Raw genomic sequence first — 22,781 nt, 5'->3', positions numbered from 1 at the left:
GGGAATGTAAATCGTTGCTATAGGAACAAGCATGCTTGTTAAAATAGAATACAAGAAAATTGGTCTTTCAAAGTTGTTGTTTTTTTAAAAACAGAAAATGCTAAAAGTATTTTTTCTTACTACAGAACTACAAAAAAAAACACACATGCAGGATATTGCCTGAACTGCAGCTTTAATCCCTGATGAAGCGTGCTGAACGTGCGAAACGCGCTGCGGTTACGTCATTATGTTGGTGCGCATAGACGCTCGTAGAAACAGCTTTCCAGCCAGTGGGTTCGGGGATCCGGTGCACTCAGACCCTGCTGAATTTCATCTACGGAGCGTTGGACTTTTATTTCCATCAACAACGGCGCCTACGGACAGTTACTCAGTGGCAGATTTCCTGTTAGGCCCGGGCTTAGGGCGACAAAATTTGGAAGCGGCAAAAATGTCTGACCCCCATATACATTTGCTGCGCTTTTGGACATGTCGGGCCTAATCGGAAGTCACTTACATATGCCGGGCGCCTCCTTGTTGTCTTTCAGCCGCCTCCTTCTGATTTGCAGAGGGAAATGACGCCACAGACGTCGGGTCACAGGGCGTCTCGTTGCCATGGCGTCGCTGCGTCAAATGACTTCATGATGTCGCGTTGCCATGGAAACAAGACGCCGTGTGACGTCACTTTGGCGACATCATTTGACGCTGCGAATCGGAAGGAGGAGAGCGGCAGAAAGGAGGCGGCCGGCGTATGCAAGTGCCTAGGAGCGGCGGATTTCGAAAAGCTCCGCAGCACTAACTGAATTGTAAATGATAGATAATACATGTGTTACTGAAATATATTGTTTTAAATACTTACCTCTGGTGCACTTTTCATTTTTTATACATACATAAGAAATTATACATTATGTATATATATATATATATATATATATATATATATATATATACATATATATGTATATGTATATATATATATATATATATATATATATATATGCAGTGTTCGACAAACCTATACATTTGCTTGCCCCGGGCGAGTGGATTTAACATCGTGGCGAGCTACTATTGGCCCAAGCAGCACACGTTTGGTGCTAGGTGGCGAGTAGATTTTTTTGTGTGGCGAGTAGATTTTTTGGTGATTTGTCGACCACTGTATATATATATATGTATATATATATGTATATATATATATATGTATATATATATATGTATATATATATATATATATACACATATACAGTGTTCGACAAATCCATTCACCTACAGGCCCGTGGCGACTGGATTTGACCCCATGGTGATATATATATACATACGACGCACACACACACGCGCACACACGCACACGCACACACACGCACACACAAGTGTGCACACACACACCCCCCAAGAGTCACCTTCTGAGAGATCATGCTGCAGATCTCCGGGAGAAACTCCTCGCTCAGAAGTTTGTAGAGCTGACGCTCTTTCTGCGATGTCTTTGCCCGGAAGCTCTCTGTGATCTCCCTCCATTCCTGCTCTGTCTCACACAGGAGGGACCAGGAGCCTTCACCTGGGGAGCTGGCTGTGGGGGGGGGGGGGGGGGGGAGGAGTGGGAGGGGGAGGTGAGGGACGACAAAAATAAATAGATAATCAAGCCTTGAAAAAGGGATGTGAAAGAGCAAAACTTATACCCCCTTTTCGCTGAAGCGGAGAGAGGGCCGAACCCAAGGGCTGAGCATAGATGCCGAATCCCCTCCATCCAACTAGCTGCACACACGGGGCACAGCTGTACAGTGTATACCAACGGTGTTCAACGTTTTAAGAACCGTGAACCCCTCAAAAATGTCACTGCGACTGCAGCTCACTCCGCCTGTGTATTCTGAACTGCTGTTGCTGTTGCACGGCTTATGTTGATAAAATATACACACAGATTTCTATATTATAAGTCATTTTTAACATTACAGTATAAGATTGAATGACCTTTTTGGAGTATCCCAGGACCCCATTATTGGGCTTTGAGCAGTACAGTATCCATCACACCCCAGCTGTTTCCCGATGTACACACAGCAAGACGGGAGCAGCGATCACTCTGCACCCGACATTCATTTTAAGCGTGGAGCTGTACGGATTATAGACACCCAGTTCTCCTTCCCCAACCTTGAAGTGGGATCATCGAGTAGGAAGCTGCCCGTGGCCATATTTAATAACACAATGTGAATACGTCATATATGCGTAATAGCCATGTAGTAATGACGTGTGCTCCATAATAATACAATTGATAGCAACTTTAAGACTTAACCCATTCACTACCAGAGGGCTCAACCAACGCACCGCGCTGCTGTCAGTACCACAGAGAATGGTTAGGTTTTTTTTAAATGATAATGTGATGATGCAGCACAGTATGAAAAAGCTGCTTCTGCCCTCGCCCTCCCTGTAACAACCAGCGGCAGAGTCCTGGCAAAGGGTTTCTTGGTGTTCGGGGAGTGGGTGAGAGCAGTAGGGTCCATAGGCTCCAGCAGCTGTAATTTTCTGCCACTCTCTTTATAATGTCCCCTGGGAGTGTGTTCTCCGGAAGGGTCACGGAGGTGACATCTTTTTGGAAGTCCTTGGACATACTCAGTTTTACTGCATGGATTGGGATACCCCGACATGTCGTGGGCCTGATAGGGGTGGGGTGGGAGAGGGGGGGGGATTAATTCTCTTACCATTCCGGCTCCGCGGGTCTTCCAGAGCCTGCAACTTCACTTCCACCTTCTCACTGCAAGAAATCAATCGCACATATAACACACACAGCCAGCGGCGTCCGTGGCACGTAATGAATTACACAGAAAAAGTATTGGGGGAGAATATATATATATATATATATATCCTGTAAGAACCAAAGTAAACGCATGGCTGTGACAAGTTTAATAGGTTAAACATGGGTGACTTGCCAAAAAAAGCCTTAATGTCTCTATCTATAGTAACCGGATGGTGTTTTAATAATCATCTCATTTCGTCAGAGATCAGACGGTTTGTAAATTGGTGCCTTTATGGGGAAATTGTTGAACGAGATCTTTCCAATGAGATAATAAGGCCGAAGAAGAATTATCAGGGAAGATTAGAATTGTTTAGGACTCGAGAAAATAGAAAAAAAAAAAACAGTCCTTTTCCCAGAGGAAGCAAATAATTAAATATTTTACTTTAACAGTAATTTAATCTGTCTAAAGAACCCAATTATGTTCAGATGTCAAAAAACAAACAAAAAAAAAAAAACACAAAAAGAAAAGAAAAAAAACTTTTTTTTGTCGGCTATGTTGGACTGTCCCTTTAATATTAGGTGGGGTTGGCTCCTAAATGTAACCACAAGGGGCAGAGCCTGCGACTTCCTGGTATAGAATTTTGGGGGGTTACACACCTAACCAAGACTTCTTCCAGCAGTTGCTTCTTCTTGGGTGGACGACCCCTCTTCTTCACAGGCTTCTCTGGGATTGTAGCTGCCCTGGGAAAGGAAGAGATGGGCTTGTGAAGAGGACACATCAACAAGGGTCAAAATAATGGCCTTCAAGACTCGGGTGTCAGAGGGTGACTATGACCCACAGCTCCCTAATGTCCATGTCAATGAATCACCCTGTACTTGGAGAGACACAGACTCCATGGACCTTGTCTGTCACCCTAAAGTGGGGTGGGGGGGGGGGGGGGAATGGACAAATTCCATATACTATTAACCTCTTCTCTCCGTCACCCCGTTGTTGGAAGAGACTCGAATGGCCGTAGGTTGATCCCTTCTATCTCGGTTATGGTGTCTCCCTGAGGTGCAAGGGACCGATTCAAGAATTATATATAAGTTATGTGGTTGTGTCACCCTATTGTGGGAGGAAAAGACTCCATGGATTACTGTTACTTTCTTTGTCACACTGCAGTGAAAGGGACGGACATGACCTTTCATAAGTCCCGTGTGACTGTGTTACTCTGGTGTGAGAGGGACAGATAGGACTGTTCCTTATATCTGTTGGTCACCCTGCAGTGGGAGGGATAGACTGGGCCGGTCTCTGCTCACTCTTCCAGTGCTTGCTGCCTCTTCTCCCAGGTAGGTTCCTCTTTGTACAGCCGCGTCCCATAGAAATACCAGTACAGGTTTCCCATGGAATCCTCACCCAGCGGTTCCACCCGCAGGTTATCAGCGTCCAGACCCTGAGGGATGGGACATGGAGAATTAAAATATAATAATAATATATATATATTTTTTTTTACTATGAATTATCAGTCTATTCACGTTGTGTGGGAAATAATATACTCAAAATAAAACAGGAGATGGTGAAATCCCCAATCTCTGTGGTCCGGTCCCTCCCCCCCCTGGAATTGGCTTCCTAAAACAAACCTAACCATACCAAAAGTAATTATTTGGTTGCTTTTCTTTCTTAGGCAATGTGTAATTAATTTCGATTTTGAATTGCCTCTGAATGAGGGGAGTGTTTGTCAATGAAGCGTTTCCTTTACCCGTAGCCGACCCTGTCCTTATCAGGGAGCTCATGGCGAGAAGGGAGGGGGGAATAGGGGGCTCTGCCTGCGCAATGTCATTGGACACACAGTGACATCAGAAAAAGGGAACAGCCAAAAGGAAATCAAACCCATTCCATGGATCAAATCGCCATGGTTACAAAGTATAACATTATTATTAGACCAAATACTTATGTCAGATATATATACTGTATATATAAAACAATATCTGACATAAGTATTTGGTCTAATAATAATGTTATATATATATATTAAAAAAAAAGTGTGTGACCCCTGAAACGCTCCCCCATTCAGAGACCCCTAATAAATGAATAACGATACATCGTAGTCAAGGCGTTACATTGCAAAGTTCTTTCACTTTATTACAAATCCAATATATGTGGAACTGGAGCTTGAGGTTGGAATCAAACCAACAACATTCTGTGTCCAAGTCCGAACACCTTAACCACTACCCCAATGCTACATCCTCTACAAATCGCACCTTGAGCAGGTCAAACACATCGTCCGCGTCCAGGCGGTAATCGCAGAGCCGGTGCAGGATTTCCAGGCGCGTGCGCAGGGGCAGCTGGTGGAAGCCGGCTCCTTTCAGGGGGTTGGACTTGCCCTCCTCCAGCTCCCAGCGGTAACTGATAATGTCCTCCAGGTACACGTGGAACGTCTGAGACCTGGGGGAGCAGGAGACCCCGCGGGTTACCGGCCGACGGGATCAGTGGGCACCAAACACCGTGAAACATAGTTTCAGAAAAACGTAATTTCTGTGTATACTATAAATATTGCTTAAATCTTCCCACAATAAACGACCAAAGAACTTTTTAGGTTTACAGATTCTTGTAATTAGCTACTGAAACAATCCCTACTATGCACCTGCTTGTTATTACTGCACTTTGCTGAAGGTTCAGAGAGACACAAAGTTACAATATCCATGATAACAATGGCAGAGGTGGACAAAACAATGCTTACCTCGTTAATATCAGCTGTCGGAATGTCCTACACAGGGTACCCATATTAAAGACATTACCGCGCGCCCTCCCAAACACACACACACAAATCCAGGATCAGCCGCTGTCAACCTGCAGAGAGCTATCTGGGGTCTGTGCCAGGGCTCCGATTACTGGCTCGGAAACACTGCTCTAAATACAGATAATTGAAAAGAATTCTCCTGTATACAACGTAACAAAAGTTACACTCTGGCAGGCATCACTACACCCCGTGTGACCCCATAATTAATAGATCATCTGCCATGTACTGCACTCACACATACAAAGTTATTCTCGTCTATGTGCAGAAGGTCACGCACAGTGTAGTCAAGATACAACTAACACATCTGGGTTTATGTCAAAACACACACACACACACACACACGCACGCACACACACACACACACACACGCACACACGCACACACGCACGCACACGCACGCACACGCACGCACACACACGCACACACACGCACACACACGCACGCACACGCACGCACACACACGCACGCGCACGCACACGCACGCACGCACACGCACGCACGCACACACATACACGCACGCACGCACACACTCTATCTACATATCATTCATTATTGTGGCATGCCACTAAAAATTGTGAACTGCCCAGATGCATTAACTGCAAGTAAATGGTAGCAGGCACTCCAGGACATAGGCCCGGGCCATAGAGGCTTGATCAGAGCGGAGGCGCGCTAACGCTGAGGCTCGCCAGCGTGCGCGAAGGGAGCCGGGGGGGAGGTGGTTGGAGGCGGGGCAGTGACGTCGCTGGGCCAATCGCCCGCGACGCACTGATGTCAATGTCCCGGCGCCGACGTCACGGCGCCGTGACGTTGAAGCTGCTTCAGGCTGATTGGATGTTTTCAGCCGACAGCGCGCTGAAAAACAGCTTGGCGCTCGGCTGAAAATTCCAAAGCCTGAGCACGCCTGCGGACGCTCGCGTGAGCACCCTCTCAAGGCATCCTCATTGAGGATGCAGGGGCTCAGCGCGGCCTGTCCTTTTATGGACTCGGCCTTAGGCCTCGTTCAGGGTGCAGGCTTCGGAGGGAGGGCGTGCTGCTGTGCGAGCTGCCGTGGGACATAATTTATTCAAATGGAATACTGGTTGTCAGGGTAGCAGCTGCCCTGTCTCCGAAGTACGGAGTTGACGCTGGCTACAGTTTCAATAAACAAAAAATTTGTTTTTTGAAGCTGCAGCAGCGTCACTGGGACCTCGGCAGCCAATGAAATCATTCTTGAGAATGATTTCATGACTGCAACTTGGATCCCTAACCTGCCGTCTGTAGCCCCGTCTCCTCCCCGCCTCCTCAACTCCTGAAAAAGTCTGCTGGGGAGGATGAACACACATCGCCCAGCAGACTGCCGCCCTCCCTCTCGAACACCCTCCTTCCAACTCATGCCTCTGGCACCCTGAACGAGGCCTTATAATGAAATAAGAAGTTTATTACAAAAGGTCAACGGTTCGGCTCTCCAAGAAGCCCCTCATATATACACATACACACAGACTCCCAGGGAAGATGGAATTATAACCGAAATCTGGGAAAAGGCTGGGGAAGAAGTAGAGAAGATCCTTGGACAACTCCTTACATGCGGCTTGAAGAACAGGACAATACCAGAGCAATGGAATAATGTCGTAGTCATCCTCATCCACCCGGAAGGAGACAAAGACCTCCAGAACTACAGACCAACCAGTCTACTTCCAATCCCTTACAACATTTTTACGAAGTTACTCATCGGCTGCAACAGACCCTGGACTTTTCCCGGCCTAGAGAACAAGAGGGACTTTGCAGTGGATACAACACAATGGACCACATCCAAGTCACACAATAAGTGATTTACTGAATTAATACGATCTACCACTCAGATTAGGAGTCATAGATTACAAAGAAGCATTTGATTCTGTCAACAAGTCAGCGACGCTAAATGCATTAAGACGACAAAGTGTTGAAGAATTGTATATAGATATTATAAAGAACATTTACGAGAAGGCCACATCATCCGATAGATTACATGAAGATACAAGCAAGATAAGGATCAGCGAGGGAGTGCGGCAGGGAGACACCGTGTCACAACGATCAGCGAGGGAGTGCGGCAGGGAGACACCGTGTCAACCAGGATCAGCGAGGGAGTGCGGCAGGGAGACACTGTGTCACCAGGATCAGCGAGGGAGTGCGGCAGGGAGACACTGTGTCACCAGGATCAGCGAGGGAGTGCGGCAGGGAGACACTGTGTCACCAGGATCAGTGAGGGAGTGCGGCAGGGAGACACTGTGTCACCAGGATCAGCGAGGGAGTGCGGCAGGGAGACACCGTGTCACCAGGATCAGCGAGGGAGTGCGGCAGGGAGACACCGTGTCAACCAGGATCAGCGAGGGAGTGCGGCAGGGAGACACCGTGTCACCAGGATCAGCGAGGGAGTGCGGCAGGGAGACACCGTGTCAACCAGGATCAGCGAGGAGTGCGGCAGGGAGACACTGTGTCACCAGGATCAGTGAGGGAGTGCAGCAGGGAGACACTGTGTCACCAGGATCAGCGAGGGAGTGCGGCAGGGAGACACCGTGTCAACCAGGATCAGCGAGGGAGTGCGGCAGGGAGACACCGTGTCACCAGGATCAGCGAGGGAGTGCGGCAGGGAGACACCGTGTCACCAGGATCAGCGAGGGAGTGCAGCAGGGAGACACCGTGTCACCAGGATCAGCGAGGGAGTGCGGCAGGGAGACACCGTGTCACCAGGATCAGCGAGGGAGTGCGGCAGGGAGACACCGTGTCACCAAAGCGCTTCATTGCAACATTTCAATTGTTCAAGATATTAGGTTGGGAAGAAGGAACTAAAATCAGCAGTGATTACTTGAGTCGGCCACGATTTGAAGACGACTTATTTTTGCCACAAGTCCTCTAGCAACAAATGGGAGAACTCGCAGGTAAGAATGTGGCCTCCGTGTGAATCAGAGTAAGACCAAAGTGATGTTCAACAAATTGTGTCAACTCTGCAAAGATCTAAATAAATGGAACAGAACGAGAAGTGGAAGACTATGTCTGCCTTGGCCGGTAAGCAACAATGGATGGGAACCTTTTGATTGAAATCAATAGGAGAAGGAAGATGGGACGGAGGCATTGGAAGAAACAAGACAATATTTCAAGGGAACTTCCGCTGTGCATCAAAAGTAACCGTGTTTGATCAGTGGATTCTGCCCGCGCGCACGTATGGATGCCAGACTTGGACGCTAAATGGAAACATAATTCAGAAGCTTCAGACGACGCCTCAAAGAATTATGGAGAGATGCATGCTGGGTATTATCCAAAAAGACAGGAAAATTACTGAATGGGCTCAAACCCAAAATAAGTCTGAGATACCATCACACGGGTGAAGAAATTAAAATAGCAATGAGATTCCCACACACACAGAATTCTGCATTACACACACACACACAGAGAATTATGCATCACACACACACACACACAGAATTCTGCATTACACACACACACACACACAGAATTCTGCATCACACACACACACACACAGAATTCTGCATTACACACACACACACACACACACACACACACACAGAATTCTGCATCGCACACACACACACAGAATTCTGCATCGCACACACACACACAGAATTCTGCATCGTGCACACACACAGAATTCTGCATCGCACACACACAGAATTCTGCATCGCTCGCACACACACACACACACACACACACCACACACACACACACACCACCCCATACAAGGCATGGGGATTCCCATCACACAATCTCCCTATTAGTTAATTAATAGGTTGCGAGTTCTGTATTTTGTCGCACAAATGCAATTAACTTATTCAGCGTTGAATGCTCTTGTAATGCTTTGCTGACACATTCAGCACTGAAAAAGGTTACAAAAGCTTACAAGTAACAGTCATAAAAGCAGCACATGCGTGTATGCAACACATTGTACTCACGTGATGTCACGGCGCTGGTAGCAGCCCTGCAGCAAACACGCCACCAGCTCACTAAGGAAATCCACGTCATCTCTGTGCAGTGCGTCCTCCAACTCCTGTACCGGGGGGGAAAGAGCGGGTCAGTCCCAGGGCAGCCTGATCGATGTGGGCTGAAAAGCTTGCACTCTAATATTGGCACCAAGGGCCTAGACTGCAAAGGTGGTTTCAGGTTTTGAATCGTACATCTGTACTCCTAATAACAAACATGTCTACCGTGGCTTCAAACCACCATACGGATGTATGTCCACATGGCACCGAGAACCGTACACAGACATTGGGTGGGCACGAACCAGGGCACATTAAAAGGTTAGTGGTGCATCCGATCTGATGCCAACTCCCATCCACGTCAAGATGCGTTAATGCCAGATCGGCTGTGCCAAACTTTACCGGTGCTTTAACGTTTTGCCCAATTAAGAAATGTTCTAAAATAGTGTTTGACTGGAAGAGGTTACAATCTCTAGTTTTGGTGACAGAGGGACAACAGGGGGGGGGGGGGGGGCGGAGGAGAGGGACAACAGGGGGGGAGAGATAGGGACAACAGGGGGGGGAGAGATAGGGACAACAGGGGGGGGAGAGAGGGACAACAGGGGGGGGAGAGAGAGACAACAGGGGTGGGGGGGAGATAGGGACAACAGGGGGGGAGAGATAGAGACAACAGGGGGGGAGAGAGAGGGACAACAAGGGGGGGAGAGAGAGACAACAGGGGTGGGGGGGGAGATAGGGACAACAGGGGGGGGAGATAGGGACAACAGGGGGGGAGAGATAGGGACAACAGGGGGGGGAGAGGGACAACAGGGGGGGAGAGAGAGGGACAACAGGGGGGGAGAGAGAGGTACAACAGGGGGGGGAGAGGGACAACAGGGGGGGGAGAGGGACAACAGGGGGGGGGAGAGGGACAACAGGGGGGGAGAGATAGGGACAACAGGGGGGGGAGAGAGACAACAGGGGTGGGGGGGAAGATAGGGACAACAGGGGGGGAGAGATAGGGACAACAGGGGGGGGAGAGATAGGGACAACGGGGGGGGGGGAGAGATAGGGACAACAGGGGGGGAGAGATAAGGACAACAGGGGGGGGAGAGAGAGAGACAACAGGGGGGAGGAGAGAGACAACAGGGGGGGGAGAGAGGGACAACAGGGGGGGGAGAGAGAGGGACAACAGGGGGGGGGGAGAGAGGGACAGGGGGGAGAGAGGGACAGGGGGGGAGAGAGTGGGACAGGGGGGGAGAGAGGGGGACAGGGGGGGGAGAGAGGGGGACAGGGGGGGAGAGAGAGGGACAGGGGGGAGAGAGAGGGACAACAGGGGGGTGGAGAGAGAGGGACAAAAGGGGGGGAGAGAGAGAGGGATAAAAGGGGGGAGAGAGAGGGACAAAATGGGGGGAGAGAGAGGGACAACAGGGGGGGAGAGAGAGGGACGGGGGGAGAGAGAGGGACGGGGGGAGAGAGAGAGACAACAGGGGGGAGAGAGAGGGACAGGGGGGGAGAGAGAGGGACAACAGGGGGGGAGAGAGAGGGACAACAGGGGGGAGAGAGGGGGACAGCGGGGGGAGAGGGCTGTGCTGTGTGGCGCGCACGCCGTAGCGTGAGCAGCAGCGGCCACTTGGGCCTGGCCTTATGCTGCAGATCATGCACCGTCTCCAACTGATTTATGTCCTTCCGGAGATCTGGTTCCCAGGAATGAACGCGGCACTCCAGCACAGAGGCGCTCGACCCCAGTCCTCCATACCACCCAACAGGTCAGGTTTTAAGGGTATCCCAACTTCAGCACAGGTGGCGATTGACTTGAGAGTGACATTAAAAAAGCAATCCAAGCAGTATTATATATATATATATATAAAAATAAATTTAAAAAAAAGCGCCTTTGATTACATTTATTGAAAACCAATTACCTGAGCTGCCGATCAATTCGTTCTCCCGTGATCGATCAGCAAAGATTCGGCTCCCCAGGGTTCACTAAATGGCTGCCTCTCAGTTTCAAATCAATCTATCAGTCAGTGTAACTCAGCAGCTACAATGTATCCTTATATTGCCACGGAAACATTATCTATTGTTACAGTTTGCAGCTGAAACTGCTGGGAATATTTGGCAACAAAGTCTCACACGTACAGAAAGTGTTGCAAAGATCTTGCACTGCTGGGGAGGTGTTTTAAAGCCGGCTACAGAAATCAAAGGATGCTCAGTATATTAAAACTCATTCAAAATGGCATTAAGAGTCGCGTTTTAAAATAAAAAATAAAAAGTAGTAAGTATTATCCAATACTGCAGAAAAACAAACAAAAAAAAAAACAAAACACATAGGACATTGCTGTGATTGCTCCCTGAATCCTGTATCCTGCGTAATCCCTGAATCCTGTATCCTGCGTAATCCCTGAATCCTGCATAATCCCTGAATCCTGTATCCTGCGCAATCCCTGAATCCTGTATCCTGCGCAATCCCTGAATCCTGTATCCTGCATAATCCCTGAATCCTGTATCCTGCATAATCCCTGAATCTTGTATCCTGCGCAATCCCTGAATCCTGTATCCTGCGCAATCCCTGAATCCTGTATCCTGCGCAATCCCTGAATCCTGTATCCTGCGTAATCCCTGAATCCTGCATAATCCCTGAATCCTGTATCCTGCGCAATCCCTGAATCCTGTATCCTGCGCAATCCCTGAATCCTGTATCCTGCGTAATCCCTGAATCCTGTATCCTGCGTAATCCCTGAATCCTGTATCCTGCGTAATCCCTGAATCCTGTATCCTGCGTAATCCCTGAATCCTGTATCCTGCGTAATCCCTGAATCCTGTATCCTGCGTAATCCCTGAATCCTGTATCCTGCGTAATCCCTGAATCCTGTATCCTGCGTAATCCCTGAATCCTGCGTAATCCCTGAATCCTGTATCCTGCGTAATCCCTGAATCCTGTATCCTGCGCAATCCCTGAATCCTGTATCCTGCGTAATCCCTGAATCCTGTATCCTGCGTAATCCCTGAATCCTGTATCCTGCGTAATCCCTGAATCCTGTATCCTGCGTAATCCCTGAATCCTGTATCCTGCGTTGGGATGTGTGTGGCCCAAGTGCATTATTTTGCACTTCTTGGCATTACATTCAAACTTCACCCAAAGTGCCAGACACTCACTAATATACTTGGTTATACGTCATTTTCCGTCACAAAGCAGTGTTGTATATAATAAATTAGCACACGTCTGCCTGGGACAAATTCAGTAACAGTGCACAGATGAATTCCACTAAACCAAAAAAAATAAATTAAAAAAATACCAAATTTGGAGCAGTGAAAAGATACATTTATTAGGAACACTTTAAACCAACTGCCCCATTCACACAAGTACTGTACTGCCACCGACATCATAGCAAATAATATACTGCTACCCATAGTATAATATCATAGTTTCAGGTTTCTCATCAGACCTTCTCAAAATCATAAATGGAACCAGACAAGGGTGCCCCTCGTTGCCTCTTCTTTTTGCCTTAAGCCTCGAACCATTGGCCATCAAATCAGAAACAATTCCAATAATTCATCTGGCAATAAAAGTATACAAAGACAAATCTCTTCTCTGATGACACTTCTCCTCACGATCATAGGACCCGTAATCACCTTTCCAAACTGATATAACCAACTTGATATAACCAACTTGATAGATTTAGCAAGATTTTCGGTTTTAAATGTGAACAATATGAAATTAATCGCACTCAATTTCAACTGGCAAGTAGACTCAATATCTTATCTGGGTATTGGAATAACCAATTCCTACAATACTCTATATAAAGCAAACTACCCATAATGATAAACAGGTCTGGAAAGAAAAACAGACCTGGACACAGGGCCCATGTATAGCATCTCATGGCTCGGTAGGATTTGGTTAAAATGACCCTCTTGCCACTCTTCAGGACCCTTCCCATACCACTCATCCCCAGTCAGTTAAAAAGTTTACAAAGAGCAATGAACTTCTTTATCTGGGAAAGTGGTGTTCCTGGAGTAACCAGATATATTATCTATCGCAGGGGTGCTCAACTCAAGCCCCCCCCCCCTTCACCCCTTCCTCCCAAAGGACTGGAGTTGAGCACCCCTGCTCTATCGCCCCACAACTGAAGAGGGCCTTTCTGTTTCCCGTCTCTGGTCTTACTATAGAGCCACTCTGATATCCCAATTGACGCAATGCATCACCAACATTTGTAGGATGGGTGGAGATTGAGGGAGATGCCATTGCCCCCCATAAATCTAATATCCCTTATGGGTCCCGAGGGAGTTCCAGCCAAATAATGTAAAGCTTAACCCGGTGATACAGCATAGGTTACAGATTTGGGATATGTTCAAGACTAAATACAACTTTATCAGCATTAAAACCAATATGTTACCTCTATCTGGTAATTGCCTATTTAAACCAGGTCAGCAAATGCAAATCCCACTTGTGAGCACATTCGCATGTCTCAGTCCGGTCTGCAACCCTGCCCTTCCCCATTATCTCTTGGCATGCAGTGCTTCCACTGCAGCCAGGGATTCTGGGTAATGACATGCAAATGAGCACACAGTGCGTCACCTTTTACTTCATATTCAGTTTAACATGGACCCTTAATAAGCTTATGCCTGCCACATTACACAGCATTGCCTTGGTTAAAGTGCAGAGCCAGTAACCCTACTCATAGACAGTTTTCTTGACCTTTTAGGTCTGCCAGTGTGAGGCTGGTTATACTGGCTCTGCAAAACCAGGGCTGGAATTCCCCAAACTTCAGCTGGTGGCTAAGGAAAGACTTGACAAGAGTATGACTCTGGATCTCCAATTAAGTCCTTCGCCGATGTAAAGAAACACTAACGTACCAGACGCAGAATCTTCCCATTATTGCCCGTTAAGAAATGTTTTATCACCCACCACTTCAATAACACCATTAGAAATAATGAGCTATAGTTTGGGCTTTTTCTGCAGATCCTCCCTCAAGAGCCCAATTTCTCATCTATAGCAACAAATGGTGACGTCAGCATCGAAGGTAACACAAGTACACGATGCATTGGGAGAATGACCGTGACGAGTCTTTGGACATTGAGACCCGGCAGGAGATATGGGACAATATTGCCGAGACCTCAATAAATACTGTTCTAAAGGAAAGTGGATACAAACTTTTATTCTGGGGGTACTTATCCACCACAAAAACGACGCAAAAAGTCAGAAACGGCGTTTGTCCCTCTGTTTCCGTGGTCGTGGACAGATAGGCTCACTTATTCATGGATTTGGTGGAAATATCCTGACATTGAAAGATGGCGGCAGGTAGACTCGCACACCACAATATGTGAGGATATCCGCGCTCACGCTGTCCCGTGTGTTTAGGTTGAACTGCGCCACTCTTGCTGTCGTCCGCTGGAGAACTCCACAATCTCCTCTAGCGTGAGCCCCCCTAAGGGAGCTCGCACAAACGAAAAGAAGCTTGGGGAAAGCGCACTGAGATGCAGTGTGTAATTTTATATGGTAAAACAGTCCCACGATAGGACGAAGCACGCAGTGCGAAACGCGCAGCGGTCAGGAGGGGCTGCTACGTGAGTTATCATTGGTGGAGAGGCAGATCAGTAGAAGAGAGGAACGTACAGCTGACGGAGCTCCACGGGTTCGGACCTGGTACATCTGCTCCTGTGGCTACACTTCCGGATCTCCCGGTCACCTCCTCGCACCTTGTAGTTAGATGTAAGTTCATTTTATTGATGTTATGTCCAGTCCAATCGTGGGACTGTTTTACCATATACATTTATATACTGTACCTCCATGTGCTTTTCCCCCCGCTTCTTTTCATATTCACAGCACCACACACAACGCTTGATGTTGACCCAACACCTGATCCATGGGTTGTGCCCCCAAACATTACCAAAGGAGAACAGAAGCTCATGACCCATATCTATTAATGGCAACAAGATGTTGTATTGCAGCCGACTGGAAGCAGGAAACCCCTAGTGAACAAACCACCAAGAAAAAAAGCGACGGAAGATTGTGTCATGCGAAAAGATTACAGTCTTCCTAAAATGATTCCCTTGGTAAAAATGTGCTAGAATCTGGGATCCATGGAGCCGTAAAGAAAGAAATAGATCTTTAGCAAAAAGTTTGATGATAATTTTATTGAACATTGACATCTTCATTTGTAAACGTGAATAATATAGGAGTATCTGCTGGGGTAGGGCGCCCAACTCAAATCCTCAAGCCCCCCCCCCCCCCCCCACAGGTCAGGTTTTCAGGATATCCCAGCTTCAGCACAGGTGGCCGAATCAGAGGCTCAGTCAAAGACTGAACCCCTGATTGAGCCACCTGTACTGAAGCAGGGACTGATTGAGAGATATCTTGAAAACCTGACCTGTTGTGGGGGGCTTGAGGACTGGAGTTGAGCCCCCCTGTGCTAGGCCAGGCTACAAGGAGCTATATCCATCTAAGCCCTAAGTGCGCAATCATACATCTTGTTTCCATCTGTGTTGATGCTGCTGAAGATTCTCTTTATCATTTCAGAGAATCACCAAGACAAAAAATTGGTCTCTTATGAATCTCTCAGGGTACCGTACTTTTCGATTTTATGTTAGGGTCTGTTTCTTTTTAGTAGTTTTTTTCCCCTTTAGCAAATACAAATACCCCTTGTAAACTTGAGAGCACATTAACATGTCTCAAAACAGGTCTGCAACCCTGTCTTTCCCCATTATCTCTTAGCATACAGTGCTTCCACTGCAGCCAGGGATTCTGGGTAAAGGCATGCAAATGAGCACTCGGTGTCACCTTTTGCTTCAAATCCATTTTACCATTGATCCCTATAAGCTTCTGCCTGCCGTATTACACAGCTTTTCAGCACAACCTGGGCTTCAGAAGTGCATGGCCAACAAACCTACTCACAGACAGTTTTTAGTGTGTGTGTGTGTGTGTGTGTGTGTGTGTGTGTGTGTGTGTGTGTGTGTGTGTGTGTGTGTGTGTGTGTGTGTGTGTGTGTGTGTGTGGAGGTAGAAGAGAAGAGGAGCACAGCTCACAGCGTCCACGAACGCAGAAAAATAAGGGCAACTCCAAACATGGGATAACAATATATATTAGCCTTTAATAGTCAGCTTGGCAATAGTACAGGACCACGCACCAACGCGTTTCATCCCTCAGGACTGTGTGTCGCGATAGATACATACACACATCTATCTCTATCTATATATCTGTGTCTATATACAGTATCTATCTCTATATACACACACACACACACACACACACACACATACACATACATAACTACCGGTACATATTACCGCTCTTCTCCCTTTATGAAGTATGCTGTTGCTGTTGCTAAGGCTATTAGCCTTATGTACGTGGAAAACATAAGAACAAAAAAAGGAGTGAGTAAATGGCCTGGAGAGATAAGGGGCTTTAAACAGAAACCATAACATTTGGTCACAATAGAAACATTAAAAAATATTTTAACGTACTTGCACTTGATTTTCTTTAAGTTCTAATTACTATGAGTTAACCCAGGGGGGTGCGCAGACTTCCCGTGCTGCACCCACCCCCCCCCCCCCCCGCCTGCTCTCCTACTCGGTCGCGCCTCCCTTACCTGCAATGAAGCGTCAAATTTGACGTCACGTCTCCATGGTAACGGGTGTCATTTGATGCTGCGTTGCTATGGAAACGCGTGGACTGAAGCCGGTAAGTAAATTTAGAGGCCTCGCGCTCTCAGCGCGGGGCCTCTGTAACCGCCATGCCCCCCAATAAAGTCTCGCGCCCCCCAGTTTGCGCTCCGCTGAGTTAACCCATTAAACATGTCCCCATCCTTAGTTGTCCAAAGCTGGATTTGCAAACCCTTGATCAGCACAGCGAACCTGAGGATCTCGGCAGGATTGGCGTGGTCTCGCCAGCGACCCGGGAGTATTCCCGTTGGACCCCTGGCAGCCTGCGTTCCCATTCTCCCCAGTCAGCGGATAAATCTTACCCCGCTCCTCTCCTGCACTCATCCATGGGGTGTAGGAAGAGGCGCAGGATGGTATAAATCAGCGGTGGAAGTAAGCAGCGTGACCGGAGCGTAGGGAAGTTCCTACCTGCAGCTGGAAGCCCTGTGAACTAGGAAAAGGTACATTGCACTCTCCGATCACTCCTCTCCCCACCCCCCCCCCCCCCCAGGTCACTCTCTCCCCCCCACCCCCCCATATCTTGCGTATATATATTTGTATCTAACGCTATGCCCCGGTACCACCCCACAATTTGTCTTCCTGCCTTAGTCGAGGGGTGGGCACAACTCCAGTCCTCAAGGGCCACCAACGGGTCAGGTTTTTAGGATATCCCTGCTTCAACACAGGTGGTGCAGTCTTCCATTGAGGCACCTGTGCTGAAGCAGGGATATCCTGCAAACCTGACCTGTTGGTGGCCCTTAGGGACTGCAGTTGCTCACCCCTGCTTTAGTCTGACATTGTAGCTGTGCATCTCAGAAATCTGACACACAAACACGGCAACCAGCTGTCAGGTGTGAGGGAAGCCCCCCACCCGTCGCCCCCCTCTCCTCCCCCCCCAGGAAGCCCTACAACTTGCATGTGTCTCATTGGGGGGATGGGAGCTTGAGAGAAGCCTCCTGTTACATAGATGTTTCCTAACCGTGTGTGATGAGACGTGTGCTTTGTGTGTGCAGTGGAAACACCTGCACAAATGTACTGCCCTCTCTCTTTTATCTTTCTGCTTTATTCTTCTCCACCCCCGATCTCTTCTATCGTCCCCCTCTTTACTATGCGGACTCTTATTGTACCTGGTTAGTATCGAATAAATACAAATATTCCTGTGTGGAGTGCAGCAGGAGAAAGGATGATTGCAGCTCTGCACCATGTAATCTTTATATAGCGCCCGCCACCTACATAGCGCATCACAGCAGCAATAACCGGGACACAATATAAACACATAATGGGAATAAGGGCTTCAGACAAACGTAACAGTAGGAAAAGTCCCTGCCCCGCAGAGCTTACAATCTAAGTGAATAACTCTACAAACCACAGTGCCAGCTGTATGTGACCGGGCAGGTGAACGTACATCCCTCAAATGACAAGTATTAGATTGTAAGCTCTTCGGGACAGAGTGCTGGTGCCGGATACACTGCGTGGGCGAGTGTTCTCGCGTTTATCACTCTTGGCAATGAATTGCCCGTCCCTTCTGGCAGTGAACGGGTTAAGTGCCACAGCTGTCAGTGCAGCCAGAGAGAAGCTATTCAGAGTTTTACTTCTGGGGCTGTGACTTTCGACAGACAGGGTGGCAGCAGGGGGGGGCTCCATACAAACAGGGAGGGGGCTATGCGAGGACCCCATCCCCATTATGCATGCACAGGCAGCAGCCTCCTCTGGACACTTTTAAAGCCCTGCACGCAGCAGAATTAAACAAACACATGCGATGAAAGGCAGGCTGATAAAAAGGAGCCCTTTAACACCAGCGCTGAGCCCTGCAGAGCGCTGGAGACGCCTCGAGTCATCCTGGGGAGAGACACAAAGGGAGCAGAGACTAGGGACAGGTTCTCTCCCCCCCCCCCCCCCAATACCCTGCCTCCCTAACCCTATTCTCCATACTAACCTGGGGAGCAGAGCATTCTCTCACCCCATCACAAAACACGAGCCCTGCCCAGCAACGGACAAATGGAGGGACAAGCGTGCGAGAGAGCGCGCAATAGAGAGAGAGAGCGAGCGCGCGAGAGAGCGAGCGCGCGAGAGAGAGCAAACGCGCGAGAGAGAGCGAACGCGCGAGAGAGCGAGCGCGAGAGAACGAGTGCGAGCGCAAGAGAGAGAGCAAGCGCGCAAGAGAGCGCGCAAGAGAGAGAGCGAGCGCGCAAGAGAGAGAGCGAGCGCGCAAGAGAGAGAGCGAGCGCGCAAGAGAGAGAGAGCGAGCGCGCAAGAGAGAGAGCGAGCGCGCAATAGAGAGAGCGAGCACGCAAGAGAGAGAGCGCGCAAGAGAGAGCGAGCGCGCAAGAGAGAGTGAGCGCGCAAGAGAGAGCGAGCAAGAGAGAGCGCAAGAGAGCGAGCGCGCAAGAGAGCGAGAACGTGCGAGAATGAGAAACAGCGAGAGACAGAACATGAGAGAGAGCACGAGAGATACAGTGCATGCGAGAGACAGAGCACGAGAGATACAGTGCGTGCGAGAGAGACAGAGGCCCCTGACATGTACAAACTCACTCAATAAATACTGCAGAAGGGTATTTTTGAGGAATATTGAGATACTCTGCATCATCATACTGCGGAGAATATAGCTAAACGTGTGTAGCCATTGTATTTGTAACTTTGCTGCCCTGTCTAGTAACACTATCCATCTTCATCAGCTCCCAAGGCTTCTGCCTAAAGGCTGCGCTTACAGTGCCGGCGACAGCGACGTCACGGTCGCTGGAAAAATTGAATTAAAGGGACTTTCAGCGATCGCGACCAATCCGTTGCTCCGTCTCGTCGCTCCTACTATAAGCGCACGCGACGGCTTCAATACATTTGTTTTGAAGCGACGTCGCGCCGCTGACACTATAAGCGCAGACTTACTCTGGATCAATCGACTCTACATAGGATTCCATGCGCCCGTCACTCTGCTCCTCCTATAATCTTCTTGCGGCCCGGTCTGGTTATACATCAATGGGAAGATCTCTATGGGGACTTTGTAAGAATATAGTCCATCGGCAATGCAGCAGAAACCAGTTTCCCTCTCCCATCCCCGCGCGGCGTTCCCATCCCCGCGCGGCGTTCCCATCCCCGCGCTGCGTTCTGAAGTCTTCCCCCTCCCACAAGTCTTAAGAGCTCACAGCTTAACACGGGTGATTAACCTTTTCGCTGCCAGAACTTGAGTGCCACTGGACTTCCTGGATTACAAGTTTGTGTTTGCTTGCGGTAGCGAACGCATTGTCGCAGGCAGGCACCCCGATGACATGAACGAAAGTGGAGACCCCCCCCCCGCTTTAATAGAGCAATCACCCCCTAAAAGAATGAACATTTTTACTATGTGACCAACATTTGTAACCAGGGCCACCGACAGGGGGAAGGAGGGGGAGGGGGAAGGAGAGGGGGGGGGGAAGGTAACAGTTGTCCCAAGCCCAGTGAAAGAGGGGACACCGGCCAGGTGGTCGACCACGGAAGTCTGGTCTCCCTCCCTTCCTCCTTCAAGCTGCCCAATAGCCGCTGCCACTGGCAGGCCTTCTCCTCCACTCATGTCAGCCTCAGAACTCCCCAACCACAGGGTGTAATGTCATGTCACCGGGCTTGGGTATCTCAGTCATCAGAGAGCCACATGAAGAACAGGACAGGAGGCCGCAGATGAGGTACCCTAGCGTCCCTCATGCTCCCCCTCAAGGCCCCAGAGCCGCCCGCTCCCTTCAGCCCCCCAGTGTCCTGTTAGGAGCCTGACCTAGGGAGAGGCTATCATCTTCTGCTGCCTCTCCATGTAGACCTACAGCATCCAACTCTTACATATCCCCACCACCACCATCCTTCGGTCCCTCAAGCCACCAGCTGCCTTCCCTCCCCAGCCGGCTGTGGGGCACAGTTGCTCAACCGCCTGCTTCCCCTCCCCCCACCCCTCCCTCACCCACACCCTACCCACCCAATCTCTCCAAACTACCCCTCCCCCGGTCAGCTGCTGACCCTGGGCTTAGGTCAGTACCTCAGTCCTGTGTAAACCCATTGGCAGGTCAGCTTGCAACCTCGTTAGAAATCTATAAACAGAAATGGTCCTCGCACAGCCCGTTGACTCGGGGCAGTGAAGCTGTCCCATTGAGTGCCAGGCAATTTGAGGAATTGTGCAATTATCTGGTAATACTATATAGTAAACCCCTTAGGCTTCCGTAGAGGTTGCCATGGGAAGCTGCGCATGTGACGGGTAAATTGCACAGTGATATATTGCAGGCCACTCCGGCAGGTAATGGGTTAAATATAAAAGGATTGTGCTAATCCCGCCATCGCTTATCATTCTAAATATACCGCGGCTCCCAGACACAGCCTGAACTCAGCTGATCCACCGGAGAACCCGTGGGCCCTTCCATTGGTGCGCGCCGAACACATGGTCGTGGCACGGGAAGGCAAAATTCTTATCTTCCCTGCCAGCGTACGCGTCTACAGCGCTCTGCGCGCCCACACACACTGCCCCACAGAGGGCTGTGCTGTGGTGTGTGGCGCACTCGCTATATCGGCCACTGGGGCCTCGGCCTTAGGCCACAGCGCCTGTGCTGCACGCGCGTCCGCGAGGCTGGCGGCGCGTGCAGCCGAGTCCCCCGGTCTGCAGTGAGCTGCAGGGGGAAAGACAGGGGGGCGTGGTGGGGGTGCGGCTATGACGGCACCCGGCAGGTTCGCCCTCATTGGCTGAACCGTCGGGGGGGTGGGGCGTGGCCTAGCGCTCCGTCGCGAGTCCTGATCTCAATTTTCTTCAGAGCAGGAGAAACTGTTGGCGCAGTGCAGCGGCCCCCCCCCTCCCAGCGGCCCCGGCCCCATTGTGGGGCGCGTCTTGTCCCTGCAGTGTCCGCCACAGCGGGCGCTGCAGTAGCCAGCAGGGACCTGGCCTTATATGTAAGGAGGTAGGCGGCTCATGGACCATTTTGCTGATGGAGAGACACCGGCAGAGAAACAATATGCATTTATATCTGCTTACATCTGCCTCCAAGGGTCAATAAAGAATCTGGGCGCTCTTCTTCCTGGTCGTACCGATCACCCCACAGCCAAAACAACCAGAGTCCCTCAAATCCACTTCCCAAGTTCCTTCCAGACCTTGGCTCTTTTACACTTTATGAAAGTATCCCTAAACACGAATATGGTGCTGCAAAGAGCTGAGGGCACTATGTGAATTATTCATATATTTTGCTGCAATAATTAGGTTTCCCAGAAAAATTGATTTTTTTTTTCTAATTAGGAGTGGCCAGACCTGTGTATATATGAAGATAGCGCCTGTTTAATATAAGAAGAAAAAAAACACGAAAACATGGCGTCACAGATATCCTCTTAGAGAACCCAATCATAGTCTTAGATGGCAATACTTTATTATAACTTTATTTCACGGTGCTTTTCTCCCAATGGAACTCGAAGCGCGTCACAATTACAGTACAGTGTGCGGGACACAGCACACAGGAGAGTCTCTGCCCAGGTGAGCTTACAATCTATGTTTTGGTGCCTGAGGCACAGGGAGATAAAGTGACTCCCCCAAGGTCACAAGGAATCAACACTGGGAATTGGACCAGGTTCCCCTGCTTCAAACTCTGTGTCATTGTTTACAGTCAGTGTCTTTACTCGCTGAGCCCGTCCCTTTCCCTACTTTAAAACAGGTTTGTAACCGTAAATTAAATAAAACAACATCACTTGTGAGCACATTCATGTCTGAGACAGGTCTACAACCCTGCCTTTCCCCATTATCTCTTTGCA

General features: G+C 49.2%; 1 protein-coding gene across 2 annotated transcripts in view; it reads right to left on the bottom strand.

Annotated features, from left to right (window-relative positions):
* The window catches only part of CECR2 (CECR2 histone acetyl-lysine reader), a 50,709-nt gene extending 29,635 nt beyond the window's left edge, over positions 1-21,074 (bottom strand). Inside the window, exons 1-7 of one of the 2 annotated variants that reach the window (XM_075602423.1) lie at positions 21,037-21,074; positions 9,402-9,496; positions 4,940-5,123; positions 3,998-4,131; positions 3,356-3,439; positions 2,664-2,716; positions 1,374-1,540 (exon numbers count right to left, since the gene is read on the bottom strand). In XM_075602423.1, coding sequence (XP_075458538.1) covers positions 1,374-1,540; positions 2,664-2,716; positions 3,356-3,439; positions 3,998-4,131; positions 4,940-5,123; positions 9,402-9,496; positions 21,037-21,057 — 738 coding nt within the window. In that variant the 5' untranslated portion in view covers positions 21,058-21,074. The remainder of the gene's footprint in view (positions 1-1,373; positions 1,541-2,663; positions 2,717-3,355; positions 3,440-3,997; positions 4,132-4,939; positions 5,124-9,401; positions 9,497-21,036) is intronic. The other variant, XM_075602422.1, reaches the window with a different exon arrangement.
* Positions 21,075-22,781: the final 1,707 nt, after the last annotated feature.

The sequence above is a fragment of the Ascaphus truei genome, chromosome 5, assembly GCF_040206685.1.
Source record: "Ascaphus truei isolate aAscTru1 chromosome 5, aAscTru1.hap1, whole genome shotgun sequence".
NCBI classification, from domain to species: domain Eukaryota; kingdom Metazoa; phylum Chordata; class Amphibia; order Anura; family Ascaphidae; genus Ascaphus; species Ascaphus truei.
The sequence above is the reverse complement of the archived record's forward strand: the minus strand, read 5'-3'. Positions and strand labels throughout refer to the sequence as shown.